This window comes from Prunus persica, chromosome G2 (assembly GCF_000346465.2).
Source record: "Prunus persica cultivar Lovell chromosome G2, Prunus_persica_NCBIv2, whole genome shotgun sequence".
Taxonomy (NCBI): Eukaryota; Viridiplantae; Streptophyta; class Magnoliopsida; order Rosales; family Rosaceae; genus Prunus; species Prunus persica.
This window is the reverse complement of record NC_034010.1, coordinates 28,163,037-28,183,515: the sequence shown is the minus strand read 5'-3', so window position 1 is coordinate 28,183,515 and position 20,479 is coordinate 28,163,037. Positions and strand designations below refer to the sequence as shown.

The 20,479-nt window shown below is 38.2% G+C and overlaps 5 protein-coding genes across 7 annotated transcripts; all 5 read right to left on the bottom strand.

Annotated features, from left to right (window-relative positions):
• Window positions 608-2,968, bottom strand: LOC109947212 (pentatricopeptide repeat-containing protein At5g66520-like). Its single transcript, XM_020557053.1, has one exon. It carries the CDS (start codon window positions 2,908-2,910, stop codon window positions 1,303-1,305), a length of 1,608 nt encoding a protein of 535 aa, XP_020412642.1. The 5' UTR covers window positions 2,911-2,968; the 3' UTR covers window positions 608-1,302.
• On the bottom strand, window positions 3,489-8,325 carry LOC18787007 (cytochrome P450 704C1). 3 transcript variants are annotated; one of them, XM_020557054.1, is made up of 9 exons: window positions 8,217-8,325; window positions 7,792-7,926; window positions 7,519-7,667; window positions 5,522-5,574; window positions 5,137-5,324; window positions 4,770-5,060; window positions 4,336-4,656; window positions 4,025-4,228; window positions 3,489-3,913 (listed from the first exon to the last, which is right to left on the bottom strand). In XM_020557054.1, the coding sequence occupies exons 2-9, from the start codon at window positions 7,906-7,908 to the stop codon at window positions 3,707-3,709; spliced, it is 1,530 nt and encodes a 509-aa protein (XP_020412643.1). In that variant the 5' UTR covers window positions 7,909-7,926; window positions 8,217-8,325; the 3' UTR covers window positions 3,489-3,706. The 3 variants fall into 3 exon arrangements, with proteins under 3 accessions (XP_020412643.1, XP_020412644.1, XP_007219502.2); XM_020557055.1 differs by having other exon boundaries at window positions 7,792-7,867; XM_007219440.2 differs by lacking the exons at window positions 7,519-7,667; window positions 7,792-7,926; window positions 8,217-8,325 and adding an exon at window positions 6,387-6,744 and having other exon boundaries at window positions 5,137-5,352; window positions 5,522-5,660.
• Window positions 9,460-12,986, bottom strand: LOC18786766. Its single transcript, XM_007220404.2, has 3 exons — window positions 11,615-12,986; window positions 11,342-11,490; window positions 9,460-9,984 (listed from the first exon to the last, which is right to left on the bottom strand). The coding sequence occupies exons 1-3, from the start codon at window positions 12,554-12,556 to the stop codon at window positions 9,735-9,737; spliced, it is 1,341 nt and encodes a 446-aa protein (XP_007220466.1). The 5' UTR covers window positions 12,557-12,986; the 3' UTR covers window positions 9,460-9,734.
• LOC18784897 (DEAD-box ATP-dependent RNA helicase 7) lies at window positions 13,075-17,894 on the bottom strand. Its single transcript, XM_007220155.2, has 14 exons — window positions 17,258-17,894; window positions 16,950-17,084; window positions 16,727-16,867; window positions 16,519-16,630; window positions 16,006-16,076; window positions 15,698-15,852; window positions 15,477-15,588; window positions 15,202-15,303; window positions 15,065-15,125; window positions 14,798-14,966; window positions 14,627-14,723; window positions 14,416-14,510; window positions 13,931-14,064; window positions 13,075-13,728 (listed from the first exon to the last, which is right to left on the bottom strand). Exons 1-14 carry the CDS (start codon window positions 17,732-17,734, stop codon window positions 13,517-13,519), a joined length of 2,073 nt encoding a protein of 690 aa, XP_007220217.1. The 5' UTR covers window positions 17,735-17,894; the 3' UTR covers window positions 13,075-13,516.
• LOC18785524 (embryo-specific protein ATS3B) lies at window positions 18,329-19,937 on the bottom strand. The gene is made up of 3 exons (XM_020556206.1): window positions 19,710-19,937; window positions 19,508-19,615; window positions 18,329-18,780 (listed from the first exon to the last, which is right to left on the bottom strand). Exons 1-3 carry the CDS (start codon window positions 19,827-19,829, stop codon window positions 18,457-18,459), a joined length of 552 nt encoding a protein of 183 aa, XP_020411795.1. The 5' UTR covers window positions 19,830-19,937; the 3' UTR covers window positions 18,329-18,456.

Below are 20,479 nucleotides of genomic sequence, written 5' to 3'. Positions count from 1 at the left end.
TGCACGTTAATGTTATTGCCCTTTAAATGTGACTTTTGTTTTCAATGTTTCTGGAATACTAGTTTGCGGAGTGTGTTTTGAGGATGTACTCAACGTTTGCAGGATCTGTGATGATAACACAATTTATGAACAAGTTAAGCGCCCTTTAAGTTTTGTGTTTGCATGCAGACTCAGTCATGTAATCGTGCAGCCTAGAGAAGTTCATTAGAGTGTTTAGATCTCAATTTATATATAAATAGGGCACTGTTTAGATCTCAATTTATATATATAATTTATGCATAATATTTTAACATAACAAGCAACATATAAAACATGTTAGTTTATTTTTTACAACTTAAACTTGCCAAACTAAGCATAATGGCACTGTTTAGATCTCAATTTATGTATAAATAGGGCTAGTATTTTAACATAATAAGCAGCACATGTATCATCTTATTAATTTATTTTTTGTAACTTCACCGCCTTCTGCCCTTAGATTGTCCACCATTGTAACCGGCTCTGATACCAAACTGAGACCTGTCTTTCTCCTACGACCTATTTGGCACTGATAGAAAGAGATTGGATGGCTCAAGTTCAACAAGTGAGGGCAGTATGGCTTTCTTAAACGTACTAAACTAAGCATGATGCCACTATTTAGATCTCAATATACATATAAACAAAGCCATGTTTCTTACATATTTTAACGATTTTATACACATTTGACGCAATTTCAAAACCCGCAGCATCGCGCGGGCGCCCTTGCTAGTTACTACTAAACTTATTGCTATGGGAGGTATCGGAGTGGAAAGAAAATCCATTGCACCCATGGGGATGAGGAAGAAAAGAAACACCTGTTTTTTTTTTTTTTGGTGTGTGTGTGATTTAACAGAAGCTATATATATAGATAGAGAGAGAGAGAGAGAGAGAGAGAGGCTTGAAACCCCGCTCAAATCCTCCAAGAAAAAAAGCCCAAGCCCTTCCGGCATACTATCCCAAATTCTGCATCCCCTCTCCAGTTGCAAGCCTAGAGCTGCCAATCTATCAGCAAGGCAATTTCCTTCTCTGCCAATCCATCAGTAAGGCACATCACCCCCTCTCCGTTGGTTGATGTGAGATCTTACACTGAAATTAGCATTTGCACAGCAATTTGATAATCAGAATTTCAAGAGGGAACCATTCCTTTAGGCGAGAGTGTGCTAGCCTACTAGGAAGAGTGACCTTCTCGGAAGTCCTCTAGTTGCACCCCACTTCTTTGATTTATTCTTTCATATGTGCGGATCTCTAGACAATATTTAGATAGATTTTGAAAGCTACCAGTAACCGCTATTCAATCATAAACTTAACAGTCCAAGGCCCCCTTTGGCTCAACTGATACAAGACCAACAATACTTCCTCCATTACAACATCTGGTGATCCTCTCACAGAAAATTCAAGAACAACCCCATCAATTTCAATCATGCTAGAGCCTGGGACTTCCTTTTTTATCCCTCTTTCTTTCATTAAGGATTTGATTCTCTTTACATCATCAAATCTATTAGCTTTGGCATATATATCACACAAGTTAACATAAAAAGCATGGTTCAGAGGTTCCAAACCAATTAAATACTGCGCCAGCCTTTCTCCTAACTCGACCTTTCCATGTATTTGACAGCCTCCGAGTAATGCACCCCAAACAAATGCATCTGGCTTCATTGGCATGCTTCTTATAAACCGTTCTGCCTCTTCAATCAGCCCGGCACGACTAAGAATATCAACCATGCATGCATAGTGATAGAGCTGCGGTTCAATTAAGTAAACACACTTCATCACATTAAAACACCAGCGACCTTTCTCTACTAAACCAGAATGAGCACAAGCTGACAATAGCCCGACAAATGTCACATGGTTTGGCTTCACCCCAGTTGTTTCCATCTGTTTAAAAATGTCAAAAGCCTCATTTCCAAACCCATGGAGAGCCAACACTGAAATCATAGCTGTCCATGCCAAAGTATCCTTGTTGAGCATTTCCTGAAAGACCTCATACGCTTTGTCCACACATCCACACTTACCGTACATGTCAACCAGAGCTGTCCCAATAACCACATCACTCTCCAGGCCACTTCTCCTCAGGTACGCATGCACCCATATCCCATGATCAATTGCACCAAGATGAGCACAAGCTGCAAGGACACTGGCAATTGTGATCTTATCCGGTTTAACCATATCACCACTAGTGATCTGCATTTCATGGAAAAGTTCCAAGGCCTCCTTTGGCCGACCACCTTGAACAAACCCAGTAATCATGGAATTCCAAGTAATGATGTTTCTCTTGTTCATCTTCCCAAACAGATTCAATGCCACATCAAGATTCCCACTTCTCAAATACCCCTTTATCATCGAGTTCCAAGAAACAACATCCCTTTCCAACATTTCATCAAACAATGTACGTGCACTATTCAGAAACCCACATGCAGAGTACATACCAATCAACGAATTTTGAACAAAAACATCATTGTCCAGCCCATACTTAACGACTTGTGCATGGAAACTCCGGCCTGTGCCGCCATCAAACCTACTCGTGCATTCTTTTACAAGGAACGGAAAAGTGAGACAATTAGGGGAAATGCCATCGCAGAGCATTTGCTTATACAGCAACAAGGACCCAAACGAAGAAAGAGTTTCATCCTTTGTACACACATATGCTCTGATCATGACGTTATAGACGTAGAGATTCGGATCCTTTATGGCCCGAAAGACATGGGCAGCGTATCTGTGAGAACCCGAATCAGAATCAGAAATGGCGGAGAAGAATAGGAGACGGGTAATGAGGAAAGCTTGGTCATCTGTGGATAAAAATGGAGACTTTATGATTTGGGTATGAATTTTCTTAAGCTCTCTAATGTTCTTGAACTCCTCGAGCAAGTGTAGTAGCGTGCTCCTAAGACTTGGCATTTGGATTTTCAGCCATTCATTCTCTGGAGATTTAAATGGCAGAGAGATTTATATATCTTTTTTAAGGAAGCCCAAGTCTTAATATTTCACCTTTCTACTCTTCTTTGTATATATCTTCAGCTTATCTTTTTTAATTGAATCAGAACGACCACACGCTAATACGAATAAAACTTGTTAAAAGTAATTATAAAGATTCAAATTCAGAAAGGTCAGCAGACAATGTTGTTTATATCAGCTTAGCCTTGCAATTATGTTTGAATTATAATCACAAGTGGAACAGCAGGGTATAGTCTGGTTGTCTCATTTGAACCCAGGCCCGATCGGACGTAAATGACACTCGGTCTTCCGAATTTTCAAGGGCCGATGCAATCATGCGAGCCTATCTCTGGCTGAGCTGTTACTAGGGTGCGTGCTGCATACTTCCGGTAAACTGTAAAAGTGAGTTGGCTATCTCAAGTACCTTCTAATTTCGTGGTATTTTATATTTAAAGTTAGAAAAATGTCCAAGATCTACTTTCCACCGTATCACATTTGATTTCAATGAGATGAAAGAAAGAAATATATCAATACAACATAAGGGAAGATAATTAATTTTGTTGGAGATCGAGCAATTATTCATAATATAGTGATAAGGTTGGTCCAATGCAATGCAAAACAACAATGCTTACAAACGAACGCATTTGTGTCACCAAATACGTAATGAAAGAACTATAGGCTGCTTCTTTTGTTATGATAATTAAGAAGTAAAACAATAAATATATAGAAAAAGTACTGGAAGTTTAAGGCATACATATATCTAATTAAGGTCTTGCATTGCATGCGCAAATCTTGGAGACGCTTGCACATAAAGGCCTCCCTCAATATGGTGGGTGATCTTGGTCTTGTAGTTGGCCACTTTGTTCTCATCCCTCAGCTTGAATATGTAGCTGCCAACAAGTACAGCAGAAAACATCGTCGTCTCTCTTTGAGCAAAGTCCTTCCCTAGACAAATCCTTGGACCGGCCTGTGTAAATCATAATTTAAATTTCTTCAGAATTAAAATAATTTCTCTCCAGCAAACAAGAAAACATGTGTAATATGTATCAGTGATGATATCTCAACATTCTTTCCATACACTGAAGGCTGTGAATTTGAAAGAGCTTTCTTGCTTGAAAACCCCATTTTCGTCGAGCCATCTCTCTGGCCGAAATTCTTCTGCATCATCACCCCATAGAAATTTCATCCTCCCCATGCCATAAGCGTGGTATCCCACCAAATCCCCTTTTTTTACACTAAATCCATCTGGCCAAGTATCGTCACATGAACAAATCTTCGCATTCTATGACACCATGACACAAACTTGATCCTTTGTTCATTGATAAGTAAAAAAATAAAGATAGATCCAAATTCAGGCATTAGATTTCAGATGCTAAAAGATAAAATTACCAATGGAACTGCAGGGTAGAGCCTGGTTGTCTCAGTCAAAGCTGCAACCAGATATTGCATTTTGTCAAGGGCTTCTTCAGTAAGGTTGTCGGCAAGCTCATCAATGCTTGAATTATCCTTCATATTTGTTGCTTCTCTAAGTTCCTGTGCAATCTTTTCCTGTATATGAGGATGCTTGCAGATCATATAAATAAACCATGAAAGAGTGCTAGCCGTTGTGTCTTTTCCAGCAACAACCAGACTGAAGATCATGTCTCTCAAGTACTTCGGATCAGTCTCCCTCGATTCCAAAAGCCTCGAAACAATGTCTCTTCTCTTCAACTGCCACTCATTCAGTTGCATTAATAATAATAATAATAATAATAATAATAATAATTTAATTCAATTAATCTAGAACAAAACAGATATGGACTGGAAGCCAGAAGATAACTCACATGTGGATCATCTCCTGAATTAGGAACTGTTTCAGTCTTGCTTTTGATTAAGTTATAAACAAACTCATCTACCACTTTTAAATTCTTCCTTAGCATGGCTTCTGATCCAATGTCTAACAACTTTTTAATCTTCCAGGAGAAATCAACGCAACGATACAAGGTCATCTCATTTACTACATCAAAAGCATTGGAAAACCGGGTAGCTTCTTCATTTGTCCCATACATGGTGTCTACTTCGATACCAAGGAGAACCTTGACGATTGAATCTAAGGCTGCTTTCATAAACAAATCCTTCCCAAAAACAAACAAAACGTCAAGATTAAAATATCTACAGAAGAAATCAAATAACAATGCAATGCAAGCTTACTTGGATGTCTATTGCTTGGTCGGAGGTTGCAGCTGCAGAAATTATCCGAGCAAGTTTTACACCATTGTTTTTGAAAACAGCACCGCTGAAGTCTCTCACCGCTTTGGTTGATAATTCATTGCTTGCTACCTTCCTTAGATGTACCCATTTTTCGCCATCCACGGCGAAGATCCCACTACCCAAACCATCTGACAAAATGTTGTAGAGGTACAACCCCTGCAGCAGCAGGTCAGGATTTGGGGCTAATCATGTTTGATATCTTTGGCATGTTAATTTGCTTCTATAGTTTTAGTATATAAAATATGTTAGATGAATGAAAGTAAGGAAGGACAAGATATGTAATTGCATTGATATAGTAGTTACTTAAGAACAATTGAACACATACCTTGCCGTAGTTTGCAAAGTTTGTTTTGAGGATATATTCCACATTTGCAGGATCTGTGGTGAAAACAAAATTTGTGAACAAGTTAAGCACCCGATAAGTTTTGTGTTTGCATGCTAACTCAGTCATGTAATCGTGTAGCCTAGAGAAGTTGATGAGGGCGCTTAAGAAGGTTGCGACAACAGGATGGTATCTCTTTTTGTTCTTCTCAGTACCCAAATGGACTCTGATCATAAGTACAGCTAAAATTACTGCTAAACTTATTGCAATGGGAGATAAGGAAATAGGAAGAAAATCCATGATACTCATCCGATGATGAACGAAAGAAACACTTGTTACATATATATAATGTTACAGCACCACTTTATCTCCCAGTGGACTGACATCAAATTCATAATCCAAGGCCTCGTTTGGCCATCCACAAGGTTATAATGGAATCCCAAAAAATAATGTTTTCTTTATGACGACTTTACTTACAGCCAATTTATGCTCTGACCACGTGGTTGCAGAAGGGGAAGTGATAACAGCTGTTAGCATAACTTATGAAAGTTCTTTAGAAGGTTTTACAGAAGAGGAAAGTTGAGATACAAATGTATTTCATATATTCAGAATGGCCCAGCGTGCCTTTACGATTCCTGAGCTATTGCTTTTATACAGAAAAGGAAAACCCTAGAGAGAGGTAGGGCACAAAAAAGGTATAAAGGTATATTCTATAACTCTATCACATCTATATACGTTAGCACAAGAGAGATGACCGTTGGTCCTTTGCATGACTGTCCTTTGGCTTTGTCTTGGAGTGAGTTTGGGTGTGCTGAGAGGACTGTAAGTTTTGTGTTTGCATGCAAGCTCAGTCATGTAATCGTGTAGCCTAGAGAAGTTGATCAGGACGTTTAAAAAGGTTGTCACAACAGGATGGTATCTCTTTTTGTCCTCAGTGCCCAATCTTCTAGCATGGGATATGATCACAAGTATAGCTAAAATTACTGATAAGGTTATTGCTATGGGAGGTAAAGGAGTAGAAAGAAAGTCCATGACAGAACTCATGGCTGAGGATGATGACGAAAAGAAACCCTTCATCATCGTCATATATATATACACACACAATGACACTGGGGTTGAGTATCCTTATTTTTCTTAAAATAAAGATATCATATTTCTGAGATGCAGACACCGTTGAGTTTTCAAGGATTATCCACATTTAATGTTTCCGTTTTATCTCACCAACTGGTATTTTGCACATTTTATATGACCAAATAACCTAATGATTTTTGTTAAGGGTAACCTAAAATATAGAAGGGTCCAATCGTCGAAATACATTACATGGTAGCCCTAAATAAGATGTATGCACTTATGTCACATTATTTGTCTTAAAACAATCAATTTGAAGTGATTTGATTCATTGAGCTCAAGGCCTAGAATTGGGCTATTATTATAAAATGATGATGATATGGAGCTATGAGTGTGGGGATCCATATGGAGATGAGATGGAACGTGGGTAGAAGGCAGATACAGAGGCAATGACGGCAGTGGGTATGTAGGTGGAGGAGGGAGGTCCTATTTTGATACCATTACCAATTAATGGGTTACCTTTAACAGAGGCAGCATTAGACATTGAAAATTTCCAGGAAAATACGAGGGGAAGAATATAAGAAATAAATATGCTGATTTGTTTTATTAACCCTCCTTTTTCTTTTCTTTTTTGTCTGAACAAAAATTTGTACTATGAATGAAGGCTTGTAATTGGACCCCTATACTTAAGAGGGGTACATCAGTATTCAATAAGGATTTTTAGAAATTTTATAAAATTGAGGTAATATTCAAAAAGAAGATGCCGTGTATAGTATTCAATTAGTACTCTAAGCCAAAACCTTTGGGGAGAAATAAATAATGAAGACGCCATCTATGTTTGCAACCAAACCAGGAATGCAGCCAACACTAACAAGAATTAATCATATGATGTTATTACTGAAAAGGTAGGAAGTAGATGAACTGTACTGTACCTTCGAGAAAAAGGAAGCCTTAAGAAAAGATTGGACATTGCGTTGACAACATCAGGCATAACAAACTTATAACGTATCAGTTGCATGATTGCAAACCACAGGTTCTTTGTAATGCCCCCTGCAGAATGTCGAGCAACCGCATGCCCAACCTATCACCACCCAGAAAGAGAACTTTATCATCTTATCTTCACACAATTGTTCAACTAATTAACCAATCAAATCATATAACAGCGCCAAAGAAGTAAACAAAACCAAACAATGAAATCTTCAGACCTCATGACCAATGATCGTAGCTATCTCAGCATCACTTCTAAAATGTTTCAGCAACTCCGTGAAGACGACAATCTTCCTGCCAGGCAAGCAAAATGCATTGAAGCCCATCTTCAACATGGTGCTTCAAATTTTATCCTACTCAGGAAATAAACAGGGATTAGAATTTGGACGCGAGATTTCATATTTTTTTACTCAACTTTCTAAAGGAAGCCCATGTTTTAAATCTTAAGCATCATCAAACGCAGCAAGCAAGCACAGAAAACAAAGATTAAAATTAAAGTAAAAGAGAAGAGAACCCCATATTTCACATATATCTTCAGCATAAGTTTCAGTTGAAAAGAATCCTCCAACCGCAAACAATTGCAGATAAATTTAGCAACAATTAATTTCTTCGAAATAAAAACATGTCGTAATAGGAGGCTTACAGTTCAGATGTTCAGGCACGACAATACGAACTCGGTCATGCCCATCGAATCCGTTTATCTGAAACGTGAACATCTTCACTCTCACCATTTTACTCTGCCTCAGCTTCAGTGACCGAGAATGGTTATCGATTTCATCTTAGCCGCGTGGGCGGTATGGCAGCCACGGTTGGGCCCCAAGGCAACCCAACCCAAAACAATGACATGGGCTTCCTTATTCAATACATGCGGAGGGATCGTGAGATTGGGCCCAATGGAAGTAAAAAGTAGTCATTCTATAGTGAGGGCCTTATATACGATCCTTAAATGAGGTCTTATTTTTTAACTGTTGGATTAGATTAATCAATTTAATTCAATGATTAAAAAATAAAACCTCACCTAAAGGCCATATATAAAACCCTCGCTATAGAATTCTTGGCAAAGGGTGATCTTCCAATAGCAAACTTTGATTTCACAGTGCATCAAATCTTTCTATTTCAGCATGTTTATCGGAAAGCAAACTTTGTAGGATATGCTTTGGCAATGCTAGGCCATGATCAAACGCAACCTTCCATTTGGTCCTATAATTTTCCTTTTTTTGTTGTTTGTAAAGCTTTATATAATCTACGGATATTAGGAATCCGACGCAAATCCTTAATGTAATTTCTTTTTATTTAAAAAAAAATCAATTATATCGAAGAAAAAAATATATCATTCATTAGCAACATCACCCCCATAGAAATTTCATCCTGTCCATGCCATAGTTTGCAAAGTTTGTTTCGAATCGAGGATGTATTCAACAAACTTTGAAAACTCATTCATTTGGCCAACCATCATTGATGCTCTGATCACGACCTTACATAGTGGTATGCCGAATGCGAAGTGATATAAGAGCTGGTTATTAGCATAACTTACTGATCATCGTTATTACAAAGACAAAATTATGTACAAATCCAAGCAATGACATGGAAGAATGAAACATATATATATATATATATAGGAATAAATAAGATCATTTATTTTATCCACCATCCATATTATAATCGTGTTTACTATACTACACTACACTTGCGTTGAGTTTAATAGATTGGTGAAATGAACCGAATCCTACACCTAGGTCAATGTGATCATCATCTAATAATAGCCTCCTAATCCTGGACCTTCTTCGGCCAACCACCCTGAACAAACCCAGTTATTATGGAATTCCAAATAATAATGTTTTTCCTATTCATCTTACCAAACAGATTCAATGCCTCGACAACAAGACTTCACATACTCAAGAAATACTAATTTTTAAAGGAAAACAGCATAATTCACATTTCTTTGTATCTCTTTAGCATAAATTTCTGTGCATATTTTTAAGGCTGCCGAAATTTCCGATTTACACTTGAAAGTTAAAACCAAAGACAAAACTCAGTTGGAAAGGATCTTGCAGCCGGAAACATGCAGATACAGGGATCCTCTCCAAAAGTTAAAAATAAAAAATGGAACTGTGGCAGGCAGGAGTTAGGAGTTAAATGGTGATCAAATGCAGGGACCGTCCTAAAGAAAACCTTCAACCCCACGTCCAGCTCTTACATCCCGGTATATGGCAAGTGCTTCTTCCATTATCTTAGCTTGAGCAAGCAACTGAGCTCTCTTTTTCCCGGATGGATGGGTTGAAAGATAATCTCTCAGTGCAGATTCACCGGAAATTTTGCCCAACTTCTCGTACACCGTTGGAGCCACTCTAGGATCATATCCCGCAGAAGCAACCAACAGCAGCCCAATGTGATCCGCTTCAATTTCCATCCTAATCAAGAGAAAGAGCATGAGCATTAGAACATGGAAAATGATATGTTTGAGCTGCTCACAATTGTGTCAAGCTATCAGCTGTTATGCAAACACAATGACTTAATAATGATGAGAAAAACAAAAAAAAAAAGAGCAAATTTATATAAACATCCAATTGTGAATCCAAACAACTCTGATCTGGTAGTCAAAAGCTATTTGGTAAGTCCAGAAACACTAATCCTACAACATTCAAAACGACATACACATTAGATTATGAAAATGTTACCACTGCAGTAAGTAAAAATACCATTTTTATTCTTCTTTTGCTCAATATTACAGTGGATACAATTACAGACCAACAAACATCATCTGTCCACAAGATTTAGTTATATATATTTTCCAAAATTAAATCCCATATAAACAAACCATTATAGAGTGTGAAATATTATAGGTGCAATGAGGTTCATTTTACCCAAAAAACACTGAAAATCCTTTTAGAAACCAAACAAAGTTCCTAATGGTCAGAAACAAGAGATGAAATTACATTTAGCAAGTGAAAACACTGAAATGAATACTGATGTTAAAAATAAATATTAAAAAATACAAGAGTTTTATGAGCAAAACATAAAAGAGTACAAGAACGAACAAGAATTCACCACTAATGATATAACGATGAATCTAATGGATCTTTCAAAAGAATCAACAAGAAAAATCCCAACAGAATCACATTTCACAGTGCATCTAATGGATCATTCAGTAAGGTAATATTGGAGGTCAAACAGAACAGTGGAAGAAGTCTCTCTCATCTTTCCTGGTGAAGCATTAGTGACCGGGAGTGTCAAGGGTCTTTGTAATAATACAATTCCCCTTTTTCCATTTGCTGGAAACCCATGGGTTTTTGTCTTGTTTATTTGGTTATATCCAGCAAGTGACAGAATATTTAAATAACCAGTAAACACATATCCATATAGCAAACATTTCATGTTGAGCACATTTCCAGACTAGCATTAATCCATTGTTTGGAACAATGAAGCTCCGACTTGAAATAGTAAAAGCTTTTTTCTCATTAAGTCAAACTGTCAAAATATTTTCCAAGGCTCTTAAACCATTTTTGGGAGACTTCACATGTTCAAACATCTTAATAGAACCAGGTCAGAACCTTTAGTGAACAAATATGACCCATACCATTATCTAACCCGTAAACAACTCCATTCCTAGTACACTAAGCCAAAACCTTTAGTGAGAAATAAATAAAGAAGACGCCATCTATGTTTGCAACCAAATCAAGAATGCCATCAGAATGAGCCAACACTAACAAGAATTAATCATATGATGTTATTACTGAAAAGGTAGGAAGTAGATGAACTGTACTGTACCTTCGAGAAAAAGGAAGCTTTAAGAAAAGATTGGACATTGTGTTGACAACATCAGGCATAACAAACTGATAAAGTATCAGTTGCAGGATTGCAAACCACAGGTTCTTTGTAATGCCCTCTGCAGAATGTCGAGCAACCGCATGCCCAACCTATCACCACCCAAAAAATGAACTTTAACATCTTATCTTCACACAATTGTTCAACTAATTAACCAATCAAATCATATAACAGCACTAAAGAAGTAAACAAAACCAAACAATGAAATCTTCATACCTCATGACCAATGATCGTAGCTATCTCAGCATCACTTCTAAAATGTTTCAGCAACCCTGTGAAGACGACAATCTTCCCGCCAGGCAAGCAAAATGCATTGACAACAGGTTCATCCACCACCAAAACCTCCCAATTCAGATGATCCAAATGCGAAGTTGCAGTTTTAGTACCTCGTTCCTGACCCGTCTTCCTACTCTTCTGAATCCATTCATCATCAAGAATCTCATCTTCACGGGACCACTTCTTCACCTCTTCTCCAACGTCCTTCAGTGCCATCAAAGTGTCATGCCCACTACCTTCATGTGCCGGCTCGAATCTATCAGAGGCATACTCCAAGTCAGTCCAGCCCACCTCATGCCTTAACCCTCTCTGCAACGCCTCAATTATATCCTTGGAAATCAACCTAACGCGGACGCTGTCTGGGTGTATAGCAGGCAAAATTTTCCCTTTGAAACTGGCTTTCAATTGCTCAAACTGGGACTCTCCCATCTTCTTCTCCAAGGCTTTCGACAAAATCACAAAATGGGTTCGCTTCGTGTAGGGAATAGTCTCCAAATTCCCAAAATACACAGTGATGAAAACCCCAGAACCCACCAGAACCACAATGAACACGTTTCTAGGACTCTGAAACCACTTACGGGGGCCTCTCGGTTTAAAATGGTGCACGCTGTTCCGATCGACATAGTAATATCTCTTGGCAGAATCAAGAAAGGGACTAGTGTACCGTGTTCTTCTGGTAAATCCAAGTTGTGGAATTGATTTTTGTGAAAGAGAAGAACACCAAGAAAACCCAGAAAACTTATCTTTGTTGGAGGCCAAAGTGGAAGACTCGGTTGAGAAAGCTCTCGAAATGGGTTCTTTAGCTACAACTTTGGGTACAATCCTCGCTGTGAAACCGCGAACGGCATCGAGTGCAAGCTTTGCTCTTCTGTAGCATCCCATGACGAACAAGGTCTCAACTTTAAAAAATGAAAAAACTTCTAACACTGATTTGAAATTTCAGCGAGAAAATATGGTTTGGATCACTGGCTCTTCTGGGTTTAAGAGCGGGAACGGAAGAAGTTGAAGAAGAAGCAAAGAACTCTGCCTATCGCCGAAAGAAAGGGCTGGAAGAATCGGGGGGAACGAAATGAAATTCGGTGAGAGGGTGCGTATACGACGACGTGTCGTGAGCCCCAAGCACAGCTGTTTTATTTTTATTTATTTTTTTGTTGTCCAATTGGGACCAACGGAACCCGGTACGAGAAAGTAGAGCTTGAATAAACAAATTGTAATAATTAATCCAATTAGTTAAAGTCTTAGAAAGATAGGGCAAAATCAACTCCTCAGTTGACAAGTTATAATTCCAATTAGAAAAATTATATTTGGAGTTGAAAGCGAGTTATATGAAATATTTAACCATCATCTTAGATCACAAGTTCTAAGAAATTGTCTCGGAAGGAAATAAGATGAGAAGAACAAAACAACCGAAACACATAGCACTCATCTTTGTTTATATCTGGTAATAGAAAAAGTTACAAATTAGAAACCGTTCTTACATTCCACGAAATTGAGAAGCAGAAAGGAAATAGGGAAAATCTCATAGACTAGTAAAAGGTAAAAAGGAAACCCAAAAAAACACCTAAGACCTAATAAACAAGAACAAAATTGTAGAATAAAATAGAGAAAAGGGGGTTGACAGAATAATAGGCTATACGCAAAACGAACAAAAAAATGATCCCTTAATGAGCCAAACCAAGGCCCGCTACTGAATATTTTCATTGTCAAAATATGCTCTACACCCACTCATCAGATCAACTGGCTTCTCGTCCCCTCCACCACTTGAAACCATTGTAAATGCAACCTTTATTGTTTTATGTTGCTCACAACAGATTAGGCGTTGAGAAACGTTGATAAAAGGTTTCACCATTTGTTTCCATAGTTGCTGCGACCTCTCCCACCACCGGATCGGTTTGAAAACCTATCATTTCTTCTATCAGAACCACCACCCCTGCCAAACCTTCCACCACGGAAGCCACCACCACCGCCAAATCTTCCTCCCCTTGCTTCTTTTTCTTGTAAATTCGGCAGTGATTCCAATACCTCTATGCTCACACTAGCTGCATTTTCCTGACCTGCACCCAAAATACAGATGATACAACTACAAGTATCAGACTTGTAAGACAAGAAAACCAACCAACGACAAGACAAATCTGTCATGACGAGAATTCCCATGTCTAAAAAGAAATAATTGAATTAGGCGAGTTCATGGTACATTTGTATGCACGAACCAATTTTGTACACCTAATTCACATTGAGATGTGGAAAGAAAAATACCAGCAAGAAACATATCCAAATCTTCAGCTGCTACATCGAACACTGCACCTTTTCCATCAGCTGTTAGCGCCATACCCTTCACTGACTCAACCTTCTCCTCAGGCAAGAACCTCCTCAAGACCCCATAAGCAAAACTGAAACAAGGTTGGTGCAAATCAGGAGTCAAACATGATCAACAAATTAACACGCCAACACTAAAAAAGATAAAAGGAAGGGTTAACCAGAAAACCCACTAACTGGCAATCTGAAGTACTTTAAAAAACCATTTTACTAAAAGTGCACAAACTAAATCAATATAAAATATAACTATAGAATGAAAATTCACAATGTGACTCCCAATCCAATAATCAACATTAGCAAGTACTTGTATCCGCACGTGAAACTAAAACAGAAGAACGGGACAGCGGCGAGTGCATATCCTTCTTTTAGTAATTATGTAGGAGACATAAAATTAAAACAAAAGACAAAAAGTGAAAAGTGCTTACGACGGTGAATAAATAGGTTTTCCAGCCTCAAGGAGTACTGTGACATGGTTCTCCATAGAGGATAGAAGTGATCTCTTCTTTATCTCGGTGTAGCCCTGCACACAATACAATAAACAACTTTTAAGCTGATAAATAAAGAACATGAAATACAATGACATTTTATTTTTAAATAAAAAAGCACATCAAATAAGGAAGAAATAGAAAAGCTCACAGCAGCCTTAGCAAGTGCTTTTGCCAGTAGTTCAACGGCAGATAGTTCAGAGGTCTTAAGTAGCTCCTCGGCAACAGACTTGAAAGCGGGTATTACACTGAAATTAAAAAAGTATTAAAATATGAACCTGATCACATCAAAGTGTTACAAGCATCGCAATCTCAACTATACCTATCAGAGATTCGGGTTATCATTTCTGCTGCATCCTGACCTACTGCTTTGGCAACATCAACTGGCTTAGGAGCAGTTATGTGTTCAAATTTCACCCCCGACTCTCTTTCGATTTTTGAAACATTTGACCTTCTGGGGTCATAAAGCATTACAGCAACTCCACTATTGCCTGAAAATATGGACACACCGCTAAGTACCACATAAAAGTACAGCCATTAAATAATAAAATACAAGAAAACAAGAAATGCCAAATTTTTCAAGATTTACCAGCTCTGCCTGTGCGTCCAGATCGATGGATATAGTCTTCTACATCACGTGGAGGTTCACACTGAAAAATAAACATTAAAGTAAGTATCTGAGATTGATAAATATTACAAAGCTTACCAATATGCACAGAGACAAACCTGGATAATTAATTGAACGTCATTGATATCCAATCCCCGTGCTGCCACATTTGTGGCCACTAATGTCATAAACTTGCCAGACCTGAAACCAGAAAGTGTGACCTGAAAGTACCAGACCACAGAAAGGAAAAAATAGATTCTCGGATTAGAAAAACAAAAATATTTAGCTTTATTAGAAAAGTAATGTTAATGTCAAAGGAAAGAACCCTGAAATTACATAATTCAGTAAAACTGAACAGACACAAGGGGAAAAAACGTGTACTTAAACAACTTACCTCGCGTTGACCCTGCTGTATGTCCCCATGCAAAGCACGTGCTCCAGGCAGCAACCCAGCAAGTTCAGAAGCAGCTTCCTTAGTCTCAGTGAAAATGATTGTGCGGCCTCCACTGAGTCAGAAACATACATTTCAGTACATGAAAAAAGATTTACAAACAATTTACCCAAAACTAAAAATAGAAAGCATATGTTATTGTGCACTAGAAAAAAAAAACCAACCTGCTATAACAACGAATGATATCAGGAATAAGTTGTGATCTTGCTGAACTGGAGCAAGGAAGAACAATATGCCTAACATTATGACTGGCCTTCATTTTTTCATTACCAACCAGATCAGCAGTTTTCTTATTTGGTTTAAGAAACCTAGAAGAAATCTGAAAACAAGAAAAGTAAAATATCATTCATGAGCCAAAGATGGAGGAAAGGTCTAATGTTAGAACAAAATCCAGCTATAAACCAAAACAAGTTTCAGGTATACAAACTGCATTCAGGACATCCAAATTCAGGATCTAAGTTAAGATACTTACGCCTTTCACCCAATCCGGCAAAGTTGCACTGAAGAGAAGCGTTTGAACTTTACTTACATCCCCCACCTTTCCTGCAAACCCAACGAAGAGATATTAATTGCCATTTAAAATTCTCACCACCAACCAAATTAAAGAGTAGTGACACAGCACACAGATCATAGCACTTTGAAAATGTTTAGCTGCAACATAGTTTGACTTTGACACATAAATTTTGCACGAATAAGCAACCTCGTAGAAAATTTTGAAAATCCATTTATCCCCTGTCAACGAAAGAAACTTTGACAGTCTAATGTCAAAAGAACATGATTTGACAGCAGTCAAATAGCAAGAGAAGTCTTTGCAAAACACAAAGATAAGATAATCCCATGTTTCAGATGGACAAGTACAATTTTAAAAAAATTTGCACTAACCACAAGCATGGATACAAAATACTAACTGGAAGATATGCAGCAGTCACGGAAATAATCAAACATGCTACCAAAAATGGATGTTGACATTACTGCAAAAGCATACCTAGAATGAGTTCAACATCGTCAACAAACCCCATCCTCAGCATTTCATCAGCCTCATCAAGGACCCGGAACTTCAAGGTACTTAAGTCGATATTTCCCTTCTCTATATGATCCTACAAATTTCCAAAAAAGTAATTTATAATTACAAGTATACCGCAAAGTGCCAGAGCTAGCACAAGAACTCAACTATGATGGACAACAGCCAATACCTTTATACGTCCGGGTGTTCCAATAACAATATCAACCCCTCTCTTCAACTTATATTCTTGAGGCTGGTAGGGAGATCCACCGTATACACAACATGCTGCTAACCCCATAGCACCACCATAAAACTCAAAGTCGGCAAAAACCTGAATGAACCAAAAATTGTCAAAGTGAATACTCTCAAAGCAACAACATTGCAAGCATTAGGTCGGGGTAAATTAAAAATACCTGTTTCGCTAGTTCCCTGGTGGGTAAAAGTACGATAACAGTTGGAGCTCTACCATACCCAGTCTTTCTAAATGCTTTTGCAGGGCCATTTATTAAAGACTCCAAAATGGGCAACACAAAAGCCAGAGTTTTACCCTGCAATATTGCAAAACAATAAGTGTACAATTTAGAAATTGAATGAAAACTAAACTCATTAACAAGGTAAGCATTTCAATCCAATTCTACCGAAAAATATATTTCAATCCAAATAAACAAACCACAATACAATGGAAGAAAAAAAATCTGCCCTCATTAGTAAATTAAATTACCTGGCCAGTGCGCGCCCGACCCACCAAATCAGAACCATCCAAAATGGTATCGAAGGTCATGGCCTGAATGGAAAACAAGGACTCAATCCCCTTCTCCTTCAATTTGGCCTTCAACGGCTCAGAAATCCGAAACCGCGAGACCGCATTAGGATCCTCTTCAGCCTTTTTCTCCTCAATCTTGGGCTCCTCCTCTTGTTCCACCTTGGCTTTCTTCGACTTCTTCTTGGTCTTCTCCTCGCTTTTGGACTTGGCATTCACGGCCTCGCCGAGCTCCGAGCTAGTATCGCTCCTATCTTCGTCGGCTTCGACATCCAAAGCCTTACGCTTTTTGAGCTTCGAGTCTTTCTTCGCCTTCTTCTCAGTACTTGGAAAGTCGGCTTCTAGGGTTTCGCTTTTCGACTTTTTCATCTTCTTCTCCTTTTTCTCCTTTGGAGTGGTCTCGGCGAGTAGATAATCAGATATATCTAACGAAGGCATGACGTTTTAAGGAGAGAAAACGTGTGTATATGTCTGTGTAAATAGAGAAACAGAAAGAGGGAGAGAACAAACGAGAAAGAGGCGGAGCTTCGGGTTTCTCCTGCTACAGAAAGTTGTGGCAGTGAGGTGCGTTAGCAGGAGAATGAGAGAGGAGAAAATAAATTAGGGTTTCGCGGCTTTTATGGTTGTAGGAGTGAAGGCTTCTTGGGCCGTTAGATCATGTACCGCTACGAATTTTGGTTTCCTACCGTTGGATTTCCACGTGCTCGTCAGTTGTAAAATATCTATCTAGCGTACGGCAAAAGAAGGTAGCCCGGTCAATGCACAGCACACAAACAAAACGTGGCATCCCAATATTGTTTATTGGCTTTTAAAAGATAATAGCTCAAACGACTTCAAACAATTTTTTTGGGGAGGCTAATTACGCTAATAAGCCCCAGATTAAATTTGGGCATCATTGTTCTTCCCCAATTCCCAGACTTGAGAGTCAGGATATTAATTGTCAGCTGGAAATTGTTATATGTTGTCATTGGGATGTCAAGGATAATGTATCGTGGTTAATTGTGCTCTTAACAAAAATGAAACTCATAGTAGTAATCTAGTAAAAAAGGGGATTCATATATCGCCCAATCCGTAAGAAAAATACAACCTTCTGTTTCTTCTAAACATTGACAAAAGTATAACTATGTAAGAGACTAGGGGCATAGGGAAAAATACTAAGATTACAATTGAAGAAAAACAAGAAGCCCAACAATGAGATATATAAGCCATTTCTGAGCAGATGGCTGGGCAGAAGAGGAGGCAGTGTTGCACAAGTTAAAGCCGTACCAAAGATCACTGGGAATGAAGGTGTTGTAGGAAAAGGTAACAGCCCTGGAATTGTGGCCATAGATTTTCACATTCTCAGGTTTCCAACCATCCGGACCTGTTCTGTAGACATACAGATAACAGATTTGGTATGCACAGGGTCCGTATATCTCGAATGTGTCTGTAGAACACCGTTCGAATGTTCTTGAAGATGCATCGTCAAGTCGCGGTGCATAAATCTGCCCAGAAAAAAAAAATTTGATCCTGTTAAGTTACATATGGAGCCAAATCTAAATACTAATACATTGGTGTTCAGCATTTAACACATTAACTTGATTCTAAGTTTTCTAACAAGTTAAGATGTGTATGCAACCATATCTAATGCTAATGCATTTGGTTTTCCATTTTAACACATTAGATTTATTCTAAAAAGCTTGGGTGTATCTGCAACCAAATCTAAGAGCTAATACATTAGTTTTACATTCAACACGCTAAACCCAAACTTTAAAATAAAATAAAATATAAACAAAAGTGCACCTTGTACTACTAAAACAGCATAATACAATTCCTGTGGGGGTGGTGGGACAAAGAAAATACTTTATTTTTTGTTTGTTTCTTGCCAAATTTACAAGAAAAAATTGGAACCTAACTTCCTTCCATTGGTTTCTCCATGTTCCAGAAACTAGAACTAAGCAAGATAATACTTTTTAACAATCCTAATAACTTTTGATTATAAGTTAATACCAATTACATGGGTAAGGGTTTCAATTTCAAGACATGGGTTGGTCTTAAATTCCAGTCAGGGTCAATTTGTGCTCTGTTCTTTGAAATACCCATATGCTCTACGCTTGTTTTCTAAACACAATCCTATCATATATTACGATTAACCCTCTTTTTCTGAGAAATTTAACAGGCAAATTAGAGTAAGTAGAGAGAGAGAGAGAGAGAGAGAGAGAGAGAGAGAACCTGGTTGCCATAAGCATCCCCAAAGGAGATACTGATCTGGTCCCTTGTGTATCTCGTTGAGGAGCAGCTTGTGGTTATAATCGCCGTATAAGAACAAGTCCCCGCATTCTTTTGTATGAAAAAGAAGATACAAATGTTAGCAGAAGTTGAAAATATATCAAATTAAACGAAAGTTTGCTAATTTGCCGATTGTTGTATTTACCTGTATCTGGCTGATATTGAAGTCTTTGGCCGGTTCAGGCTGTATGATGCTTGATTTGGCTTCTGAGAGCGTGAAGAGGAAGGCAACTTGGAGGAGCAGCAAAGAGAGCGCTTTGATCATGTTTGATTGTTTTCTCCTCTCAGAAAGAAAATGACTTGCGGAATGCGGAGGAGTCGAAGAAAAGCAAGCGTCTTGTGAAGAAGATAATTTTGTGGAGAAAGCGTCTTCCACGAAAAAGCGTAAATCATTTATATCCATCAAGACAAATAAGGTCAAATCCGTCTTTAAAATTAATTTCTATGTTTTCTTCATTTTATTTTCTAACATGGACAAATTACCAACTGAAACTTGTTCTAGTGGTATCTCCTTTCTCATTGTTGAAACATTTATCTTAAACCGAGCCACGTGGCCCTAAATATAGTAAAGTGATTAATTGCTTAATTAAAACATTCTCAGATTCGGCATGATGGTGGTGACGAAGTCGCACAAAGCACATCCCCTACCTTCAGGTTAGTAGGGTCCCTAACCACAAAAGTAGGTCCCCCAACCACAAAAGATGGGTAGAAAACCAGAAAATATACCTCTTAATTTGATATGCAAAATGGAAAACTGAGAAAGCTCTATGCAACTTGCCATTGGCCATAAGTTTTCATGTGTGTCGCAGCAATTAGTAATCTCTGAACTCTTTTTTCCCTCTAAAAGATCTCTAAACGTCGTCTTGATTACATATGTTTAGTTTAAACCGGATACATCGCATTTCGGCCAATGGG

What these genes read in the sequence shown, in the direction of transcription:
- LOC18785524 (XM_020556206.1), bottom strand. Translation starts at nt 19,829, where the DNA reads ATGATCAAAGCGCTCTCTTTGCTGCTCCTCCAAGTTGCCTTCCTCTTC. An exon ending in TCAATATCAGCCAGATACAG is followed by an intron (nt 19,616 to 19,709) that starts GTAAATACAACA and finishes TTCATACAAAAG; the next exon opens with AATGCGGGGACTTGTTCTTA. An exon ending in GGGATGCTTATGGCAACCAG is followed by an intron (nt 18,781 to 19,507) that starts GTTCTCTCTCTC and finishes TTTTCTGGGCAG; the next exon opens with ATTTATGCACCGCGACTTGA.
- LOC18784897 (XM_007220155.2), bottom strand. Translation starts at nt 17,734, where the DNA reads ATGCCTTCGTTAGATATATCTGATTATCTACTCGCCGAGACCACTCCA. An exon ending in TACAGCAGGGTCAACGCGAG is followed by an intron (nt 15,304 to 15,476) that starts GTAAGTTGTTTA and finishes TGGTACTTTCAG; the next exon opens with GTCACACTTTCTGGTTTCAG. An exon ending in ATAACCCGAATCTCTGATAG is followed by an intron (nt 14,724 to 14,797) that starts GTATAGTTGAGA and finishes TTTTAATTTCAG; the next exon opens with TGTAATACCCGCTTTCAAGT.
- LOC18787007 (XM_007219440.2), bottom strand. Translation starts at nt 6,604, where the DNA reads ATGACGATGATGAAGGGTTTCTTTTCGTCATCATCCTCAGCCATGAGT. An exon ending in GTCCTGATCAACTTCTCTAG is followed by an intron (nt 5,661 to 6,386) that starts GCTACACGATTA and finishes CAACTTCTCTAG; the next exon opens with GCTACACGATTACATGACTG. An exon ending in TCTACCCTGCAGTTCCATTG is followed by an intron (nt 4,229 to 4,335) that starts GTAATTTTATCT and finishes ATGGTGTCATAG; the next exon opens with AATGCGAAGATTTGTTCATG.
- LOC18786766 (XM_007220404.2), bottom strand. Translation starts at nt 12,556, where the DNA reads ATGGGATGCTACAGAAGAGCAAAGCTTGCACTCGATGCCGTTCGCGGT. An exon ending in CTACGATCATTGGTCATGAG is followed by an intron (nt 11,491 to 11,614) that starts GTATGAAGATTT and finishes GGGTGGTGATAG; the next exon opens with GTTGGGCATGCGGTTGCTCG. An exon ending in AAGCTTCCTTTTTCTCGAAG is followed by an intron (nt 9,985 to 11,341) that starts GTACAGTACAGT and finishes TCTCTTGATTAG; the next exon opens with GATGGAAATTGAAGCGGATC.
- LOC109947212 (XM_020557053.1), bottom strand. Translation starts at nt 2,910, where the DNA reads ATGCCAAGTCTTAGGAGCACGCTACTACACTTGCTCGAGGAGTTCAAG.